Source organism: Phyllobates terribilis, unplaced genomic scaffold (genome assembly GCF_046119375.1).
Source record: "Phyllobates terribilis strain yellow unplaced genomic scaffold, ASM4611937v1 Scaffold_3__8_contigs__length_932513732, whole genome shotgun sequence".
NCBI classification, from domain to species: Eukaryota; Metazoa; Chordata; class Amphibia; order Anura; family Dendrobatidae; genus Phyllobates; species Phyllobates terribilis.
The window spans coordinates 835081611-835103178 of record NW_027362763.1 but is presented as its reverse complement, the minus strand read 5'-3'; the positions used below and the strand labels follow the sequence as shown (position 1 = coordinate 835103178).

The window sequence follows — 21568 nt, the reverse complement described above, 5'->3', positions numbered from 1 at the left end:
ATAATTCCACATGTGTTAATTCATAGTTTTGATGCCTTCAGTGTGAATGTACAATTTTCATAGTCATGAAAATACAGAAAAATCTTTAAATGAGAAGGTGTGTCCAAACTTTTGGTCTGTACTGTATATGTGATGTATATGAGATGCATTCCAATTAAACACATTGGTGAAATCTGAAGAGGGCTACATGTGCTGTTACTGTAAACTTGGTGATCATTCTAGAATAGTCTGACTAGTCACTGGGGAGGCCCACCCACTGGACTCCTATGCACACAGTGCATAAATACTAGTTTTATACTGAATCTTTTCATCAAACGTATATATAATTCTGCTCGGCTTTTCCTTCTCCATACCATGCTGTCAACAGATCAGACTGCATGTACAATGTAATAATTTTTCTAGTAATATTTTTTATTTTTATAACGCCAACATATTCCACAGCACTTTACAATTTAAAGGGTACCTGTCAATTCTGATATGTCTGTTTTAGTAAATACTTATTTTGCCATAAAATATCAGTTCTGTAGCATTTTTTTCCATAGAGGACCCGCAGAGTTCTAATTTCTCATAAAAATGTCAAAAATAAAATGATTAAGTAAATGAACAATTGGGGTGTTGTCTGGATGTCAAAGGAGTGTGTCCTTACACAGCAGGCATTTATTGGGCAACGTCACACTATGTAGGGACACAACCCCAAATGGTAACATCTGATTTAATTTATTCATAAAATTCTAGAAATAATAACAGAAGGTCCCCAGAATTATCATATCATGGGAAATACAAGTGATTTTCTAAAACATACAAGTCTGCAGAGCTGACTTTTTTTTATACTTGCAAAGATATATACTTTTTTTCTGTTTTAAGTGGTAATTTTCGCTAAAATAAAAGGAAAGTCAACTGATGTGTTGCCGTGCCACAATTTACTAAGAAGCTAATTTAAAAGTAACAGTACAAGTGCACCTCACAACTAAAATGAAAAAATGAAGCAAAATTAGCAAACTTTGGATATCCATTTAACTTTTACTCTTCATATTGGCTGTCAATTTTATGTTAATGGTGAAAATGCTCATTAATCCCTTTCCACCGTCTTCTTTCTTATGGGGCTGTCCCTATGTCGTTACTACCGATTGGCGTAAATGTACAAGACAGGAATGGTGCAGGAACTGCGCCCACACCATCGCGGGAGTGTCTGCTGTATGTTACAGTAACTGTTGAGAACAGAGAAAACTCTGATACTGGTCATTTTACCCCTTAGATGTCAGTTTCAATGCCAGTGACTGTGGCATCCAGGCAGTTAGACAGAGGAAGGCCCCTCCTTCAGTCACCTCATTGATGCTTCCGCAATTCCAAGTGCTGATGGGTTCACAGGAATATTGCGGTGTAATGCATCAGCTATCAAGTCCACTAATTGGACAAAAGAAAGATTAAAAAATATATTGAGCAAGAAACAAAAAACTCAAACCCTTTTTTCCCCCAATTACAAAATGCTTCATGATATAAAAAAAACGATTGGCTGCAACCATAACGACCCGTGCTATTATAGTGTTCTTTATCCACTACGATGAATAGTGAAATATTATATACAACCATGTCAGTCGTTGTTTATTTATTGCCTATCCCAAAAATACATTATAAAGTGAACAAACAAAAAAAATAATAATTTGAAACTCAATATGGTATCAATAAGCTACATCTCACTCGCTCAGTTTACTGAAAAAGTAAAAAAAAATTGAAATTGTTGCCTTTTATCTGTGTTGCATTGCAGAGCTTGGTGCTACTTGTTACGTGGGTGATATTTCTGTCCCCATATTTTACTTTTTTCTTTGAACTTTAGAAATAATGATAAAAAAAAAACTTTATGGATTTAGAATATTTCCATTTTGTGGTCACACATCTCCTAGCATTGTATATTCCCGATCTTGTAACACATCTTTTATCTTCTAGTCTTTGTAATCAGTTGAAACCTCTGAAAACAGAAGACCTCGAGGCCGGCGCTGCACTTGTCACCCAGCAGCTCCAGATAGACAGTGGAAGACGCTTCTACAAAGAAATCAATCCCAGCCACAATCCGGACCAAGATGAAGAAAGGTATCCGCAAAGTTAGCACATTTATTTCATTTTACTCCTATGTTGGTTAGTCAAAGAAGCACAGATAAAGGGAGTGTATCATCAGAAACTGTTTAAATCAAGTTTTTTTTATTAGTCTTTTTCTTTTTCTTTCATATCACAATCTGTATTTTAAAAATAAAAGTTAGAAGTCTTGTAATTTTCACACTGGTCACTGCGACTATTTCAGACTTCTACTTCATGTTATTTACAGAAGACCTCTGAACAGTCTCATTATCATTACCGTCACCTCTACATACATCTGATAACACAAGATCCACCGCTAAGACTCGGAGAAACAAAAAATTGAAAATTGAAAATATCGCTTTTATTATTTCAAAAGTATTTTTTTTTATATTTTAAGTTTTGAAATAATAAAAGATATAAGTTATATTCTCGTATTTTTTTTTCTCTCTAAGTCTTGACAATGTATGGAAGTGGTACACACTAAACGTGACTAATACTAGTAAAATAGAAAATACATTTAGCCTTCTTCTTTCTTGCTATTAATACAGAATCCACCAATCACATTAGACAATGTTCCAGCCGACCCTGCTCCTTTTCCCTTCACAATGACATTTGCACACACTTATGAGATGCTTCAATACAAAAGAGATACTACTTGCAGATATCGTCCTTGATGGGATTTTAACCAGGACCCCAGCGCTGCAAAGTTACAATGCTAACCACTAAGTATTTGTAAATTATAATACATCTAATGTAAGCGTAGAATATATCATCTCTAGAGATAGTTCCTATATAGATCAAAGTCATGTCTATTTTGCATACTAAAGGTATTTCCATGGTCTATGCTACGGTGGTATGCTTTTACATATGTAGATAAAACTGTAGATGATAATTAACACCTTAATTCTAGAAAAAGGAAGAAAAAAGGAAGCAGCACTAGCGGGCAATATATAGTGAATATGGATACAACATGTTTCAGGCAATTACCAAGCCTCCAGATAGCTAAAAATAAATGAAAGCAGCAGTCCATAAAGAATTTAGGAAAAACTGTGATTTAATAGCCCATTGAGGCTCAGCAACGTTTTGGTTCTGTTCAGAACCTTTCTCAAGCCTTCTCAAGGCGCTGGGTGGGGAATAGAGCTGGAGTGACAAAGGCTTCAGATTTACAAATAGTTCTTCAGCCTAATTTGCATATCAGTTTAAAAACTGATTTATCGATCACCCATGACAGCACCACAAGAGAGGGGATCCGCTCACCAAGGACAGGAAACCTCCAGGCTAAAAAGGGGTGGCACCTCTCTCCCGCATAAGTTTGTTTCCTGTTCTTGATGGGGGAACCTGTTACAGGCTTACCTGTATAATGAAGAAAAGAAGACGTCAAGGATTTTCTCCCAGGCCTGGCCGGCCGGTTCAGGCGGGGATCCCTTCTTCCTCGGCCGGTGCAGGGCTCCTTCAGGCGCCACGATGGGCTAAAGGGGGCTTGCTCACATGCTCGGTCGCAAAGTGAGCGAAATTCTCCTGCCTGGGGATGGATGGCTCTGGCGTGGCTCAGGCAGCAGGTGTTGCAGTTGCGTGCTTTGTCCTGGATTCTCCCCGTCGTTAGGAAGCACCTGTGACGTGACAGGTGACACGCCCAGAGGATGGACGCACCAGGGTCACACCCGGAGAGATTGAATAGTTGCGGCATGGCGTTCCACGCTGGAGGGGGGGCGTGTAATAACTGCGAAGGCGTGCCGGAAGCTACACAAAGGTCACATGACTCGGAAGTAACAGAGTTACCGAGAGCAGAGGCCAGTATCTAGGAAGCTAGCACCACTGCTTAGGTGCTTCTCAGCCCATCTGTCCCTTATTGTATGGTGAGGATAGAATTGGAGCAGCAGCATGAGCAACAGCAGTAGCCGCTGCATAGGAAGCCCCAGGAGCAAATGGAGTGGCGTTGTACTCGCGTCAGAGGAGGGAGCAGCCGGACCACGGAGAGGCATGGATCTGCAAGCAGGTCCAGCCAGCAAAGCTCCAGCAAGGTGGATGAATCTGCATCCTCCAGGGATGATCTCCCTGCTGAGATGGTGCTTCCTCTAAACCGGTAGCATTCGATTGAGTCACGGTGGTAAGTGATCTTTGTGAAAGTTCACTTGCTAATAGGGTGTCCTCTTCTTTCTTGTCATATTGCCAGGGAAAGAATTGTGTTGCTAAGACCAAGCACAAGGAGTGTGCTGTGTGCAGAGCCCTATTATCAGATTCCTATCAAAAGAGGCTGTCAGTCGTGCATAGAACAAACAGTGGCAAAGGAGACCCCTAGCTTTACTACTGGCTTAAGATCAATCATTAAAGCAGAGATCAGAAAGGCTCTCTCTAAGATAGGAAAACAGAAAGGGGAAGTTGATAGGGATGTCTCCCCTATATCAGACTATGACGATAACTGAGCTGGCCCCTCTTCGTCGGCCTTGTCCTAGGATAGTGACTAAGGGCGTCACTGTTTTCCTCTGAACAAAGTTGATGGACTGGTTAAAGCCGTCCGATCCACCATTGGCATTGTGGACGCTAGGCCTGAGAGGTCAGTGCAGGATTTGATGTTCCGTGGCCTAGATCAGAGGAAAAGGAGGTGCTTTCTGTTAAATGAAAAAATCCAAGGGTTAGTGCAGAGTGGAAGAGGCCAGAAAGGAAGGCCTCCCTTCCCCCTTCTTTTAAAAGAAAGTACCCCTTTGTAGAACCTTATCTTTTTGGAACAAAGTCCTCAGACTGGATGTAGCAATAACTAAGGCTTCCAGAGAGCCTTTCTGCCCTTTGATGATATGGGGGCACTGAAAGACCCCCTTGATAGAAAAGCGGACACCTTTCTCAAGGACACTAGGAAGACATCAGCGGGAGCCTTGAAGCCGGCTGTAGCATCAGTATGCACGGCCAGATCCTTGATGATCTGGCTGGAGCAACTGGAATCCCAGTTGCAGAACAGGGTGGCAAGGAAGGAAGCCTTTTCCACCATTTCGCTGATTTCGCAGCGGCCTTTCTGGCAGATGCCTCAGCGGACTGTGAGTTTAGTGGCAAGGTCGGCCGCCCTTTCTAATGCTGCCCATAGGGCTTTGTGGCTGAATATCCAGGCCAGAACGAAAATATGTTCCATCCTTTGTGAGGGAGAGTATCTCTTGGGCCCAGCCTGGGACGAGATCCTTGAAAAAGCAGGAGACGTGAAGAAGGGATTTCCTAGTCTATCCAAGCCTACCTATAGGCGATCTTTCCGAAAGAATAAATTTGTCTGAAGGAAACCTCCTAAAGATCAGGACAAATTGGAAGATCGCAGAGGAAAAGGTAGAGGACTCTTGTTTGGGTCCTTTTCTCATGGGCCCTGAAAATCGAGTAAATGACTCCCAGCTCAGGGAAGGGGGAAGGCTTTCTTCTTCCCTGCCTGGGAAGGCTTTTTAACCAGTAACTGGATCCTCAGCCTGATTAGATCAGGTCTGAGATTAGAGTTCTAGTCGGTCCCTCGAGAAAGGTTTGTGTTGCCCCCTTCTCGTTCCTTCCTGAGAACAGTTAGTCCTACAAACGGAAGTTCTGGACCTAGTTCAGAAAGCCAACCTCCTGGAAGTTCCAGAGTCGGAAAGAGGGAAGGGTTTCTACCCTCCCCCCTCTTTCTAATAACCAAACTAGACGGCTCCTTCAGGACCATTGTTAATCTGAAAGCCTTAAATAAGTTCCTGAAAGTGCAATCCTTCAAAATGGAGTCTTATCAGATCATTAATAAAATAGTTTTTTCCTGGTCGTTACATGGCGGTCCTGGATTTAAAAGACTAGTATTATCACGTGCCCATACATGTGGAACATCACAGATACCTTAGGGTGGCATTAGTCATTGACGGGGTGGATAGGCTCTCCCATTTGGTCTGGCAGTAACCCTTAGGGTATTTACGAAGGTAGTGACGGAAGTCATGGCTCATCTCTGGGAAAGGGATTTCTTAATCATCCCTTATGTGGATGATTTCTTGGTGTTGGCAAAGTCTGTCAACTAGTATAAAAAACAGCTAGAGGAAATAATGACCACCCTTGGTGGCCTGGGCAGGTTGTTGAATGTAAAAAAAAATCAGATTAGTGCCCTTGAAAGCACAGCAGTTTCTTGGGATCATATTGAATTTGGAGGTACAGGAATGTCACCTCACAGTTTCTAAAATAGAAATGATCCAGTTCCAGGTGAAAGAAGCTATAAGAATCACCTTCATGTCTCTTAGGGGTGCAATGTCCCTACTTGGTACTTTGACAGCATGCTTTCCGGCAGTTTTATGGGCGCAATTCCATTCCAGTGTTCTGCAGTGGGATGTGTTACACAATGAGGTTTCCCTTAGAGACCACTTAGAGGGTAGAATAACGTTGTCCCCATGGTTAGTACAATCCCTTCGGTGGTGGTTAGATGGATCAAACCTGTCCAGGGGGGTTCCCTGAGTGGTTAATATCACTTGGGTAGTCACCACGGATGCGAGTCACACACGGTGGAGGACTCATCTAGTTAGGGAGGGGGGTCCAGGGGTTCTGGACTAAGAGTGAAAAAGTATTTACTTCCAATGTAAAAGAGTTACTGGCTGTAGAGCGGGCGATAAGCAAGTTCCTTGTATCCCTACAGGGCCAGAGTGTTAAGATCCTCTCGGACAATCGAGTATCTGTGGCTTACATAAACCGCCAGAGGGAACTCAGTCAAAAACGTTGATGAGACTGACAGAACGCTTGTTCAGGTAGCAGAGAAGCATCTCCTCTCCCTGACTGTCCTACATATAAGGGGGAAGGAAATTTCCAAAGCCCAATTTTCTGAGACAAAGGGAAATGGGTGCTGAATCAAGATGTCTTCACACAGATAGTTTGGATGTGGGGGTCTCCCGATGGTAGATCTGTTTGCCACAGAACTAAACCGGAAAGTGAGGGAGTTTTGTTCCCCGAACTCCAGGGAAGATGCCTTAGCTGTAGATGCTCTCTTGATTCCCTGGGATTTCAGTCTGGCATACGCCTTCCCTCCAGTATCACTGATTCCCCTAATCATTGGGAAAAATCAGGGAAGACAAGGCAGGGATCATGTTGATTGCCCCCTTCTTACCCAAGAGGCATTGGTTCTTGTGTATGAGAAGGATTTCAGTGTCCGATCCATGGGTTCTACCAGAGAACCCGAACATCCTTTTCCAATGGTCGATATACCATCCATTTTCTTCTACTCTCATATCCACTCTGCTTCAGAGTAGGAAACCAGTCGTGACTCAGATATATGCTAGAACTTGGAGAAAGTTTTTATGCTTTTCAGGTTAGGGTGTGTAGTGCGGCTGTGTTCACACTGTGCGGTAATGAGGCAGTGACCCAAGGAAAGTCCCACATTCCACAAAATGTCTTTATTTGCAAAAACTCACACCTTAAATGCAAATGATGTCGTCCGGATCGCAGCCGGGTGGTCCAAACAGTCCATGTAAACTGGTTGCCGTGGGCGACGGCAGCGTCGTTCTACTCTGAGGTGCGCCAGTTATGTTGCCCTCACAGGCCTGTGTTATGCCTTCACACAGGCTTGTAGTGCACAGAGCCTCTGCAGGTAGCAAACAAACCACTGACACACCCAAACCTTTGCTGCAGGTTTTTAAATGAAAACTGTGGCCGTGAGCCACTTGCAAAACCCGGGCTGGAGGGATTGATCCCCCCCCCCCACACTGCCATCCTGTAGATCACTCCAAAAATGACTGTTTTTCTTAAATATAACTTAGTCCAATTGCTTAACCAAGGCCAAACTTTTCTTTTATTTTGCACTACAACCACAGCTGTGATTGCAATGTACTCCAGCGGGTTCAATAATCCTTTGTGCATACATACCCTCCCTTGCATATGATCCCCCTCACTGCCTCACAGGTGGAAGAGGGGGCACCAATAGGAAAGATTTTGGAGTTTCTACAGAAGGACCTTGAGTTAGGGTTATCCACCAGCACCCTGAAAGTACAGGTGTCATCTCTGAGGGCTCTAGGGCTCTGTATAGCTGTGATTTGGCGGGTAATTTTTGGATATCATGGTTTATTAAAGAATCTTTAAGATCTAGGCCCATTTCTAAGGTAAACTTAGGACCAAATTTAAGTCCCATGGTACTGACAGCCTTAACTGACATGCCATTTGAACCCATAGAATCAGCAACCGTTAAGGTTCTTTCCCTCAAAACAGCCCTACTGGTAGCAATACCTTTAGCCAGAAATGTTATTGATATTGAAGCTCTTTCTATAGCCCCGCCATTTACCCCAATCCTAGATGACAGGGTGATCTTTAAACCAGATCCGGCCTACCTTCCTAAGGTACCGAGTTTCGTAGGCTACAGGAAGTCTTTCTTCCCTCCCTTTGTTGCAATCCAGAGAACCAGAAGCAGGAGAGATTGCATACTTTTAATGTTAGGAGATGTTTAGTGAGGTACCTTTCAGCTACTTGGGACTGTAGAAAGGATAGGTAATTTTTTGTATCCTTCCAGAGTTCTAGGAAAGGATGTAGGGCCTCAAAACCCACCACTGCTAGATGGATTAGAGCGGCCATTTCTCTAGCCTACTCATCAAGCGACAAGGAAGTGCCGGAAGGTTTAAAGGTTCATTCCACTCAGGCTGTGGCAACCTTCTGGGCAGAGAAAATGGATGTCTTGATAGAAGAAATTTGTAAGGAAGCTAACTGGTCCTCTCCTTCTATATTCTATAGACGCTATAGATTAGATATGAGTGTGTGTGCCGATCTCACCTTTGGGAGAAGGGTGCTCCAGGCTATGGTCCCTCCCTAGATTATTTGGCCACTTTAATTCTCTCGTGGTGCTGTCATGGGTGATCGATAAAATCTTAGTTACTTACCGGTAACAGGATTTTTCGCAACCCATGACTGCACCCTTATATTCCCTCCCGTCATGTATCGGGGAGCACTCCTCTTACTAGCATTGTGATTCCACACTTGTAGGTGTCATGTGGTGTCGGTTAAATTGTTGTTGTTTTGTTGTAATAACAATTGTAGAACCTCTTGTGCTCTGTAATCCAACTGATGCGGGAGAGAGGTGCCACTCTTTTAACCTGTAGGTTTATTGTCCTTGGTGGGTGGATCCCCTCTCTCGTGGTGCTGTCATGGGTTCCGAAAAATCCCGTTAACGGTAAGTAAGACTTTTTCAGTAACTGAGGAATGTGCTGACCATGTAAAGGTGCTGCTGGACTTGTCTTTTAAAGAGCAGCATGCACCTCGTATAAATATTCTGGGAGGTGAAATCCTCCTGACAGATTCCCTTTAACATGTCCGATTCCTTTACCTTCCTCCCATCTTGCATTTGCTGAAATTGGTTAATTCTAAAATGTATGTTCAGCATTAGCCTCTAGTTTACTAAGTCAGAAATGTCTCTTGACTTGTTTGCACTGGCACACCCCTCTATCACTTGTCCCTGCATTGGACACCCACCGATCAGCAAGTTATCACCAGACTATGGATAAATAGGTAATACCTTGCTTTCCCTGGACCACCCTATTAACCTTATCTATATGATCTGTGTTATGGTGACTTCTATGTGTTTTCTTTAGGCTAAGTGCCCATGATGCAGAAATGCTCCGGATTTTTCCTGAGCATTTCTGCATCTCCCTGGCAGAAAAAATGCATGCGTATTTTACATGTGTTTTTCCTGCCAGGGACTTGCGGAAGTGAAGTGTTTTGATCATGCGATTTCGCATGCGGGTTGTCAAGCGCTTTCCAAGCGATTTTAGCATCACTTGGAAAGTGCTTGACAACTTGGTCACACTATATAAATCCATGCAACTGGCATGGATTTTATATAGTGTGACCAAGTTTAGTTAAAAAAAGAATAAAAATGGTAAAAAAAAATAAAATAAACATACTTGCCTTCCGATGGCCCCCGGTCTCCTTCTCCGATGTGTCCGGTCTTCCCGGGGGTGTCTCGCAGTTGTGTAAAAGGACCTTCCAAGATGTCCTTTAGTCATGTGACAGGTCACGCGACCGCTGACGTGACCCGTCACATGACTAAATGACGTCATGGCAGGTCCTTTTAGAATATCGCGAGCTGCCGGGGACCCAGGACGCATCGCTATGGAGACTGGGGGCCATCAGAAGGGGAGTATAATGTATATTTTTTATTTTAATTCTTTTTTTTTTTTTTTTTTACAGGTACTATGGTACCCGGGTCTGGAGGAGAGTCTCCTCTTCTCCAGACCCGGGTACCATCCGCACATTGAATCGCTTAATATCCGCATGTGCACATGTAGTCATGCGGATATTAAGCGATTCAATGCAAGTCAATGGCGGCGAAAACGCCGCGATTACTCAAAATAATTGGTAGTGCTGCGTTTTTTTCTGCAATGATAATCCGCAGTGGAAATTTCCGCAGCATGTGCACAGCACATGCGGATTATCATTGGGGGACATGGCAGACCTTCTACCAAGCGTTTTTTAAGCGTTTCTGCAGCGGAATTGCCCCTGCGGAAATGCTTAAAAAACGCATAGTGGGCACACAGCCTTATAACTGGATTACTTTTGCAAGCCAGGCTTGGGGATAACCAGGTGTTATAATATATACGCTATCTTTCTTTATCATGCCCGTTGCTTGCTGTATAACAATCACATCTATGCCTGTGATCACTGTAGATGCGATTAGTCCTTTATTATAAAGATGTGATCTCATTATTTTTGCTGCTGCTTCCTAAGCTGGGAGGATTTGGCCCAAAACCAAATACAAACATTCCTGGACACGTCAATTATCATTTTCAATTCCTATATAAAATACATTGGATTACTGTAAAAACAATGGCGTTGTAACCATAGAAACACTTCTTATAAATCTGCAGGGAGATAAAAATCAATGTATGAATATTAATAGATATGTTTAATTGTCAGCCTGACATATAAATATCACACCAGGATACATTAATGGTGCACATTGCATAGCTTAATCAAGACATAGTGCAATTAATAGCGTTGTAGCAAACGTGGAAGCAAAATGTATAGATCTATAAATTAAATGTATTTCTTAGTTATTACATTAAAACATGCATTGACGGAAAAATCATTGTGATTAAATAGGTAAGATATTATAGGCTTAGTGTGAAAATTTAAAGGGGTTGTCAAAGACTTGAACGATATGGACATTTTTTTTTTCTAATGAAAATTTATTGCAATTGGGTTTTCTTAAAAATGTTGCACTGTCTGGCTTTTCAGACGGTCTGTTTCCCTGCTCGTTACTGGCTGCAGACTGAAATTAAAGTGGTTGTCTCATGAAAACTTTTGTTCTAAACTCAGTGGAGCATTTGTAAATAAGTGTATTTACAATATACGTTAACTAGAAATATTGTGCGGTTTTGTAAGTACATGACCTTGTCACCTGTGATGGTGCCCCATGCTGCTGCTTTTGTGGCTGGAGTGTAGGGCCGCCTTCACTGGTGCTCACTCATGCTCAGTAGCTTCTCTTCTGTGTTCTTCCTCTTCGCTTAGCGTACTGATCTGATAGTGAGGAGGCCGATACTATGTGGTAATGGGAGGAGAACTACAATATGTGATCCGGTGATCTTTGGCTGTGTGGTCTGTCTCCCTCTCTGTTGGACCACAGCCTGTGTTATCTCTGTCCAACTGCTGATAATGCCCTTGTCTTTGCTTTGCTGGGTTTCTTCTGTGTTACTTCTGTCTGTGTTTTCAGTTCCTCGTTTGGTTTGTCTTATCAAATCTTGGGAGGGGCTATTTGTGTTGACCATGTACATGCAGTCTTTAGCTTTATTTCAAAGTAGATGGTTCTTTGGAGTCCACGCTCCCCAGTCAAGGATTATCTTGCTGAGGTTTTCTCTATTGCTTCTCCTGTGGTTTGTTTGCGTGTTCCCCTTCTCAGCACTGTTCCATTTTGTTACATTCATGATGTGGGAGTTTTCACGTATAACAAAGTGTTACGGATCCGGGTGGTGGAACCTCTGTGCTGCGGTGCAAGGAGGGACCAGAGGGGCGTGACTAAGTATCTACTCGGCCTGACCAAGGTCGCACGGCGGCTCAGTCGACTCCGTGAACCAGGGAGGGACTGAGTAGAGGGACCAGGTGCCACTCTGGGACCGACCTCTGGCAGGGGGCAGAGATGCCGATGCTACACAAAGGTCTTTTTGGATTCCTTTCTTTTCCTTCAGTTTTTCATGTATGACTGTGTAAACACATCGCCCTTTGTCTCACCCTCTGTCTGTGTGCACTCCATTCAATTGTGGTTTTGGGTTACACTCTGTGAATAATTGAGGATGCAGCTATGAACACTCGGGGTCAGCCGACGTTGCGTGGGGGCACAATTGCGTAATTTTAGGGTGCCATAACATTTTGAAGTAGATGTAACAATGCAATTCTTGAAAATTCAGTTTCTTCCTGACAGAAGCTTTGTAAAAGACAGATGAGCGCGAGAAATGCCAGATTAGACCGACTGACAAACTGTTAGACAAAGGGGTTGTCCATTACCGGACAGCCCCTGTGTAAACAATTCAAACCCATAGAAAATAAAACCATGTATACTCCTGTCCCATTCCAGTAATGTTAATCCTACTGTTCCTGATCAATGACGTGACATTATTGTATTACGTGATCGCTGCAGCCAATCAGTGGTCAATGCTTTAGTACAATTCATCATGATGAAATAGTAAAGGCTGCAGCCAATCGGCAACTGTTGATTAGCTTCAGAAATCACATGATTCAACAATGTCTTGTCACCCACCAGGAACAGCAGAATCAATATGGCAAGAATGGAACCACTGCAAATATAGAGTATACATTGTTTTTATTTTCTAGGGGGTTCTGATTTGATCAAGACTGGGTAGTCCAGTAGTGAACAAACCCTTTTAAAGGAATTGTCTCAAGTTCTGAAATGGTTAAAATTGCAAACTGCTGGTAGTTTTGCAATTTATCTCAAGGGATTTTTAATTCTACAGTTTACAGGCCGTGCCTACATTACGTACTATACTGCAGTCTGAGTGGCCAGTTACCTAGGTAAGAAACGCATGCACGTTGCAGGCTCTCAATGCTTGTACCGTTCTGGAGATGGTTGGATCGCTGTATCTGACTATAATCAGTTTCCCTATGCTTCTCCTAAGCTGCAGAAGCAAAGCTGTCTTCTGCGACTGGCGGTCACATAGCGGCGAGTTCTGGGTTCGTACCAGACAGTTAATGTCCGGTGCTAAACGCCAAACACGGACTAATCCCAGAAATTCTGGTCCCGATTGTTTTCAATGGGTTTTGGGTTCTGGTTCAAGTTTTGGTACCCGAACTGAACTTTGGAATAAAGTTTGGGATGGCTACCAGAACCCGGACTTCCACGGGTCTGCTCATCCCTAGTAGCAACTAACAACTTCTCCTGCTTCTCTGTGTTCTATTATTTAAGTCATTCTGCAGCCAGTGCTGTAATGAACCAATGTGCCTGACAGCAATGTGCCAACTGTAAAGGAACATTTTCAGTGATTGGCCTAGGCTGCTTAGTCACAGTGAGGGGAAATCTTTAATCCTAGCACGTACCAAGACAAATTATCAAATTGTCTGCTGTGAAATACAATGAAGGAAGTACGGCACGCCACCAACTTTTAGGTGCACGGATAGGGTTCCCAATCCTCCGAACAATTCAAAAATAAATCTGGCACTCAAAATAATACGTTTATGGTGCAATTTATTCAATTGAACTGTGTATAGACGAATACAAATGACGTTGCGGTCTCACCGACCTTCATCAGATATGCACTCGTGGTTCAGAGAAAGAGCATGTGTTGCGGCATAAAGGAGCTGAGTGCAACCTCTATGCGCCTTTGCAAGGTGCATAGACGGTTTGGTGTGGAAGAACTTAACTGGCACATACAGAGCCGTGCCCTCAACCTCACTGAACACTTCACAAATGCTTTTCTGGGTGAATCGACAAAGTTCAGACACACTCCAGAATCTTGTTAAAAGCCTTCTCAGAAGAGTGGAAGCTGTTTAGCTGCAAAGGAAAGAGGGACGATTCCATACTCATGCCCAGGTATTTAGAATGGGATGTCCTAAAAGCTTCTAATGATGTATTGTGTAGGTGTCCCAAGAATTTTGTCTTCCTAATGTATCATAAATGTGGGCTCCACCACTGGGACTCTCGTTAATGTAAAAAATGGTGCCTTGACGTGCGCTGACATCAGTGGAGATGTGGCTGAGCATACAAGATTCACTAAAATGATTTGCATGGGACTTCCAAAAATTGGAGATCATGGTAATGAGATCACCTTGTCCCGGGCTTTGCAGCAAAGCTGACAAGAGAGCTACAGAAAACGGGAACATCAAATTGTGTTTTCTCTACTGGCAAGTGTGAAAACAGAAATGGCTGAAGATTATTATTATTAATATTTTTTTTTAGTATTTAAAACAACAAAATCTACTAGTAAAGAACAGAACCAACTTATTTTTAAAAACTTATGTGATAAAAAAAAAATTCCCAATTTATATAATGTAATTTCCTGATTTAAGCATTTACTTTTATTGGCTTAAAGCAATATGACAAGCATGGTATTGTGTGCACCATCCATTAGATCAGTGAGCTTGAGTGTCATCATAATCTTTAAATACCGTGAATTCTAAAGCGTCAGGTCAGATCTTTACTAATAAATAATGCTACTATTTAGCCTCTATTGTTACGAAATTGGTTTTATGTGAACAGGACAAATAGTTGCTTTTGTTGTTGTGAGATAATGATATACATGAACCGTATTCTTTTGACAATTTTTTTTTTCATTTGTACATGTGTGCGGATAAAACCTTTTGAAATGAGTAGATTGGGAAGGATTGCACATGGTTCAGTAGTGTCAGGCTCAGGGGTGATAATACAATGATCCAACTGAATGCAGTGTAGAAAGAGCCAGAAACAATCATGGAATGAATAATAGTCTTCCCTTACCCTTAGTTGTACATTCGGTACAATGGTTGGGGATCGTCACTCAAGGTTTCATAGTTTTGTCTTATAACATTTGCAGATACAATGCCTATTTATTATCTTTCTCTGTCATTGTGTGTCACAAAGAATGTATTATCCAGTTAATGTAGCTTCTTCCTTTTCTGGGTATGTATTATTGAACACTGTGTTCTGGTCTGAATTTAAAGTGGAAAACCCCCAAATTAAAAGGAACAATTTTTTTTTCTATAATTAAAAAATTTAATTTTGATTAATTCTATTTGTTAATTAGTGGACTGAATGTATTTTAGATCAGTGGTCCCTGATCTGTAGCCCCAAGCTGTTACAGAACTACAGCTTCCAGCAAACCCAGATCGTTGCCCTGAACACATGTGAACGCAGTCTTTTCTTGTTCTCTATAGTCGGAGCGTATTTATGAAAACTAAGTTTAGATAAATGTCGCCAATATGTGCCACAAGAAGTTGAAAATGTTTTGGGTCTTCCTTATGTGTGTATTGGAACCCCTCTGTTTATAAATTAATAAAAACAATTTGAAGAAAATGTTTTGGCTCTCCAAAGCCTTGTTCACACTTGTCACTGGAAAGCGAGCATTTGCAAATTAGTATGTACAGTGGTTCAGGTGTGGTTATTAATCTACCAGGCTCTTGTTTTGTTTTTGTTTGTTTTTTTTACCTTGGAATATATTAATTTATGCAAATCCTAAAACATCTCATGGATAATATGCCTATACCATAGGAAAACCTCTGATTGATTGTATAACAGCAAATTGCACTAAAAGGAGCTTCTATTCTGATCAACCATACCTATTAGAGCAAATCTTTTGAAATTCAAATTCGCCAAATTTTGGCAGGAAATTCCATTTACAGTGAATCCAATGCACTGCAAAGCTTCCAATTACCCCTTTCAAGTGCTTTAACACAGACCAGTAGCCAGTTCTTCAGACTAATCAATTACTGCTGTGCTATTACACACTATCTGGACAGTTTCTTCCCTTTTTATGTTTTTTCTCCCCGTCTCTGTAGTTAAGCTAGCTATGAAATGTTACGTTTTCTCACTATCCAGATTCATCATAAAATGGCTGCTACATTTCTTGCTTCTGCTTTTATACAAGCTATGCTAGTCTTTTCTGATTGACTGTGCTACAGTTAGGTCCACATATATTTGGACAGAGACAACATTTTTCTAATTTTGGCTCTAGACATTACCACAATGAATTTTAAACAAAACAATTCAGATGCAGTTGAAGTTCAGACTTTCAGCTTTCATTTGAGGGTATCCACATTAAAATTGGATGAAGGGTTTAGGAGTTTCAGCTCCTTAACATGTGCCACCCTGTTTTTAAAGGGACCAAAAGTAATTGGACAATTGACTCCAAGGCTATTTCATGGACAGGTGTGGGCCATCCCTTTGTTATGTCATTCTCAATTAAGCAGATAAAAGGCCTGGAGTTGATTTGAGGTGTGGTGCTTGCATTTGGAAGGTTTTGCTGTGAAGTAAACATGCAGTCAAAGGAGCTCTCCATGCAAATTTTGTCAATTGACTGGTTTCAGCGAATCTTAACAATTTTTACATGAATTTGTTATGCATTGTATCAAATTTGAATTCATTAGATCAAATTTTTTATCCATCTCTTAAAAGGGTTGTATGACCTGAGGCTACACATCTGCAGTCACTCTATGTGACTACATATTGTGAATTCTCGCGTTGCGCGCACTGCACACTATGAGGATTTTCCAATGCCGCCCTGGAGTGGTAGTTGCGTCATCGAAAGTATGTGATTTGCATACATGCGGTTACTGACGACTAGACATGCTCGGCCTCGTTCAACGCTAATGTATTAAGCGACGTCCGATAAATCTAGCTGGAATGTGGACTGAAGTATGCAAATCGCATACTTGTGGTCACATGACCGCCCGCTCCCGACACCGGAGAATCCTAACAGCGCACAATGCACCTGATGTAAGGTTTCACAAGTCTGCAGTCGCATAGGCTACAAGCCTGCAGTCACTCTAAGGCCAGACAACCCCTTTAATATGTATAGAAACACAACAGAATAAGTAATAGAATGGATGTAAATGTGGTTCGCCATTATGTATGTAATTACCTATGAGTGAAAGCCCCCTTTAAAAGCAAAAACTTGGTAGATTAACATCCACATACTTAGCAATCTAGTATTGTATATACAGTTGTGCTTAAAAGTTTACATACCGCTGCCGAATTTTTTTTGGCCTTCTTTCAGAGAATATGAATGATAACATAAAAACTTTTTCTCCACTCATGGTTATTGGTTGGGTGAAGCTATTTATTGTCAAACTACTGTGTTTTCTCTTTTTAAATCTTAATGACAACCAAAAACATCCAAATGACCCTGATCAAAAGTTCACATACCCTGGCGATTTTGTCCTGATTAACATGCACAGAATTTGACATAGATGGGTTTGAATGGCTACTAAAGATAACATCCTCACCTGTGACCTGTTAGCTTTTATGCACACACACTGATTACAAGCAAAGTGAGTTTCTGGGATCCAGACAAACTCTTGCATGTTTCATCCAGCCACTGACGTTTCTGGATTGTGAGTCATGGGGAAAGCAAAAGAATTGTCAACGGATCTACGGGAAAAGGTAATTGAACTGTATAACACAGGAAAGGGATACAAAAAAATATCCAAGGAATTGATAATGTCAGTCGGCAGTGTTCAAACTTTGATTAACAAATGGAAAATCAGGGGCTCTGTAAAAACCAAACCACGGTCAGGTAGACCAACAAAAATTTCAGCCACAACTACCAGGAAAAACCCACAAATAACATCAGCTGGAATTCAGGACTCTCTGAAAACTAGCGGTGTGGCTGTTTCAAGATGTACAATAAGTAGGCACTTGAAGAAAAATGGGCTGCATGGTCGAGTAGCCTGAAGAAAGCCATTACTGCGCAAATGCCACAAAGTATCTCGCCTACAATATGCCAAACAGCACAGAGACGAGCATCAAAACTTCAGGAACAAGGTCATTTGGAGTGATGAGACCAAATTTAAACTTTTTGGCCACAACCATAAATGTTACATTTGGAGAGAGGTCAACAAGGCCTATGATGAAAGGAACACCATTCCTACAGTAAAGCACGGAGGTGGATCGCTGATGTTTTGGGGATGTGTGAGCTACAAAGGCACAGGAAACTTGGTAAAAGTTGAAGGAAAGATGAATGCAGCACGTTATCAGCAAATACTGGAGGCAAATTTGCACTAATCAGCCCGGAAACTGCGCATGGGACGTACTTGGACATTCCAACATGACAACGATCCAAAACACAAGGCCAAGTCGACCTGTCATTGGCTACAGCAGAACAAAGTGAAGGTTCTGGAGTGGCCATCTCAGTCTCCTGACCTCAATATCATTGAGAGATCAATGGGGAGATCTCAAGACAGCCCAGGAATTTACAGGAACTGGAGGCTTTTGCCAAGAAGAATGGGCAGCTTTACCATCTGAGCAGTTAAAGAACCTCATCAACAACCACCACAAAAGACTTCAAGCTGTCATTGATGTTAGAGGGGACAATACACGGTATTAAGAACTGGGGTATGTGAACTTTTGATCAGGGTCATTTGGATATTTTTGGTTGTCATTAAGATTTAAAAAGAGAAAAAAACAGTAGTTTGACAGTAAATGGCTTCAGCCAATCAATAACCATGAGTGGAGAAAACGTTTTATTGTTATCAATCATATTCTCTGAAACAAGTCCAAGAAAGGAAAAATTCTGCCGGGGTATGTAAACTTTTAAGCACAACTGTAGATCACTCTATTGTATGTGCCTATTTTGTGAATACCTGCTTTCCATTGACCGGTGTAAATAAAGCTTGTGAGAGGCAAAGTTTTTGACTTTTTGTGACATAAATTGGCGTGCTACCTGCTTTTTCATCAATTGTAATTATTTGTTAATGGAGACTATTCCTAATTGCATAGGAGCTCTAGTGAAGTGTGCTGTGATTTATGATCGACTGTCTAAGAACTAGACAATATTAATAAATATGCCCTATTGTATTTTTATTTATTTATTTATTTTTACAAAGAGGGCACTTTGTTAATTTGTCATTGCGTGAATGGGTTTGTTACTTGATTCAGATTACCGAGTACACCAAAGCGCTAATGCTCCTGAATATAGATGATAGAATATTCGAGTACAAAATACTGAAAATCTTGACTGACAGAAGCTACATGAGAGACAGGAGACAACAACGTCAACACATTTAATTTTTTTTCAACTCCAAAAGACACCAAAATAAATCAGATTTTTAATTTAGATGGCTCATACGTTATTGTAGAAATACACAAGATAGAGATCTTACTTTTTTTTTTTAAAAAAATGTTTTTTTCCTTACAGGAAAATCTCAACATCATTGCAGGAGCATCTGCTTGGCCATATAGCTTTCTTGAAAGAACGTGGGATTTTGAAAGGCGGTGTATCAGCAGGTTTTTCCACTGTATTGATGCTGCATGATGAAATGAAATCTCAGCAGGTAGGAGATGCCTATTCTGATAATCAATGTGCCTTGTTATTTTGACAAGTTGCAACACTTTTTGTGAGGAGAGAAGTCTTCCATGTTTAACTATTTTTCTCACAGCACGTTTTTGGAACACATTGGGAAAAATAACATGAAATAAGACTGCAAAAATCTGCCTTTGTAAAGATGATGTCTACGCCCTCACCTATGAAATTACGAAATGTACAGTGGCTTGCAAAAGTATTCACCCCCTCCAACCCTTTTGACTTTTTACCTATTTTGTTACATTACAACCTGTGTTTAAATATTTTTGTAATACGATTTGTGTGATACATCAGCACTAAGGTCTGAGTTAGTGAAGTGAGAAAATTATAGGCATACATTTAATTTATGGGATCAAGTAACTAAAAATTGTCATGTGCATATGTATTCACCCCTTTTGCGATGAAGCCCCTAAAAATTTCTGGTGCAAGCAATTACCTTCATAAGGCACATCCTTGGTGAAAGGAAGTCCACCTGTGTGCAATCTAAGTGTCACATGGTCTGTCAGTATATACACATCTTTTCAGAAAGGCCATAGAGGCTGTAACACCATTAAGCAAGAGGTACCACTAAACAAACAACACCACAAAGTTGCTGTGGTCAGATGAGACCAAAATTGAACTTTTTGGCCACCAAGTTAAACACTATGTCTGATGCCAAACCAACACAGATCATCACCCCAAGAACACAATCCCCACAGTGAAACATGGTGGTGGCAGCATCATTCTGTGGGGATGTTTTTCAGCAGCAGGGAGAGGGAAAGTGGACCGAGTCAAGGGGAAGATGAATGGTGCGAAATACAGGGGTATTCTTGAGTAAAACCTTTTTTAGTCTGTCAGTGATTTGAGACTGGGTCAGAGGATCACCTTCCAACAAGACAATGACCCAAAGCATACTGCTAAAGCAACACTCGAGTTGTTTAAGGGGAAACGTGTTTTGGAATGGCCTAGTCAAAGCCCAGACCTTAATCCAATTGAGAATCTGTGGTCAGACTGGAAGATTGCTGTTCACCAGAGGAAACCATCTAACTTGAAGGAGCTGGAGCAGTTTTGCCTTGAGGAATGGGCAAAAATCCAAGTGGCAAGTTGTGGAAAGCTCATAGAGACTTAATCAAAGTGACTTGCAGCTGTAATTGTCGTAAACGGGGCTCTACAAAGTACTAGTTTTGCACACTAAAGTTTTCAGTTATATTGTCCTATTTGTTGTTTGCTTCACAATAAAAAGAAAACCAAATGTTCACAGGTTTAGGCATGTTCTTTACATGAACCGATGCAAACCCTAAAAAAAACCCCAGTGGAATTCCGGGTTGTGAGGTAGCAAAACAAGAAAATGCCAATGAGTCACCACTTTCTCAAGCCACTGTATATTTCCCCGCCACTTACATGAATACACTATGTGTATAAGATGGGTACTAGTTATAGCATTCTGAATTTGGCAGTGTGGACAGGGCTGCTCTGATCATTTGCTGTACAGTCTTTTCTAAGGATACAGCAATTTTTTTAACTTAAAGGGGTGTTCCCATCTCAAAGATCCAATCCCAGTATGTAGTAAGTGTAATAATAATAATATAATAATAATAATAATAACATTAGCAAATGCCTCCAATTAAAAATGTAGTATAGTTTTTCTGATTCTCTATGTGTCTTTCGTCATGTGCAGGCATTGCAGGACCTTAGGTATCCATGGTTACAACCAATAGCAAGTAGCTAACTGTCACTATATCACTGGTCGTAACCATGAATACCTAAGGTCCTGCAATGCTTGCACATGAGGAAAGAGACATATTGAATCAGAAAAACTATACACCATTTCTAATTGGAGATATTTGATAATATTATTATTATTACACTTACTACATATTGGAATAGAATATTGGAGATGGGAATACCCTTTTAACAACACAATTCGCTCATTTTGTACTTATTGTAAAGTTATTGTTGCTCACCTGTCCAAATTCCAGTTCCGAGTATTGCATTGTGTCCATTCTCCAACTGATGCTACCTCCTTTAGGCTGTGTGCCCACGATGCGTTTTTTAAGCGTTTCCGCAGC

At 41.3% G+C, this 21568-nt stretch overlaps 1 protein-coding gene across 4 annotated transcripts in view; it reads left to right on the top strand.

The window, feature by feature from the left end:
- The window catches only part of KIZ (kizuna centrosomal protein), a 194446-nt gene that overhangs the window by 75968 nt on the left and 96910 nt on the right, over positions 1 to 21568 (top strand). For all 4 annotated transcript variants that reach the window (XM_073672453.1, XM_073672452.1, XM_073672454.1 and 1 more), the window contains 2 exons: positions 1945 to 2088; positions 19356 to 19491. In XM_073672453.1, coding sequence (XP_073528554.1) covers positions 1945 to 2088; positions 19356 to 19491 — 280 coding nt within the window. The remainder of the gene's footprint in view (positions 1 to 1944; positions 2089 to 19355; positions 19492 to 21568) is intronic.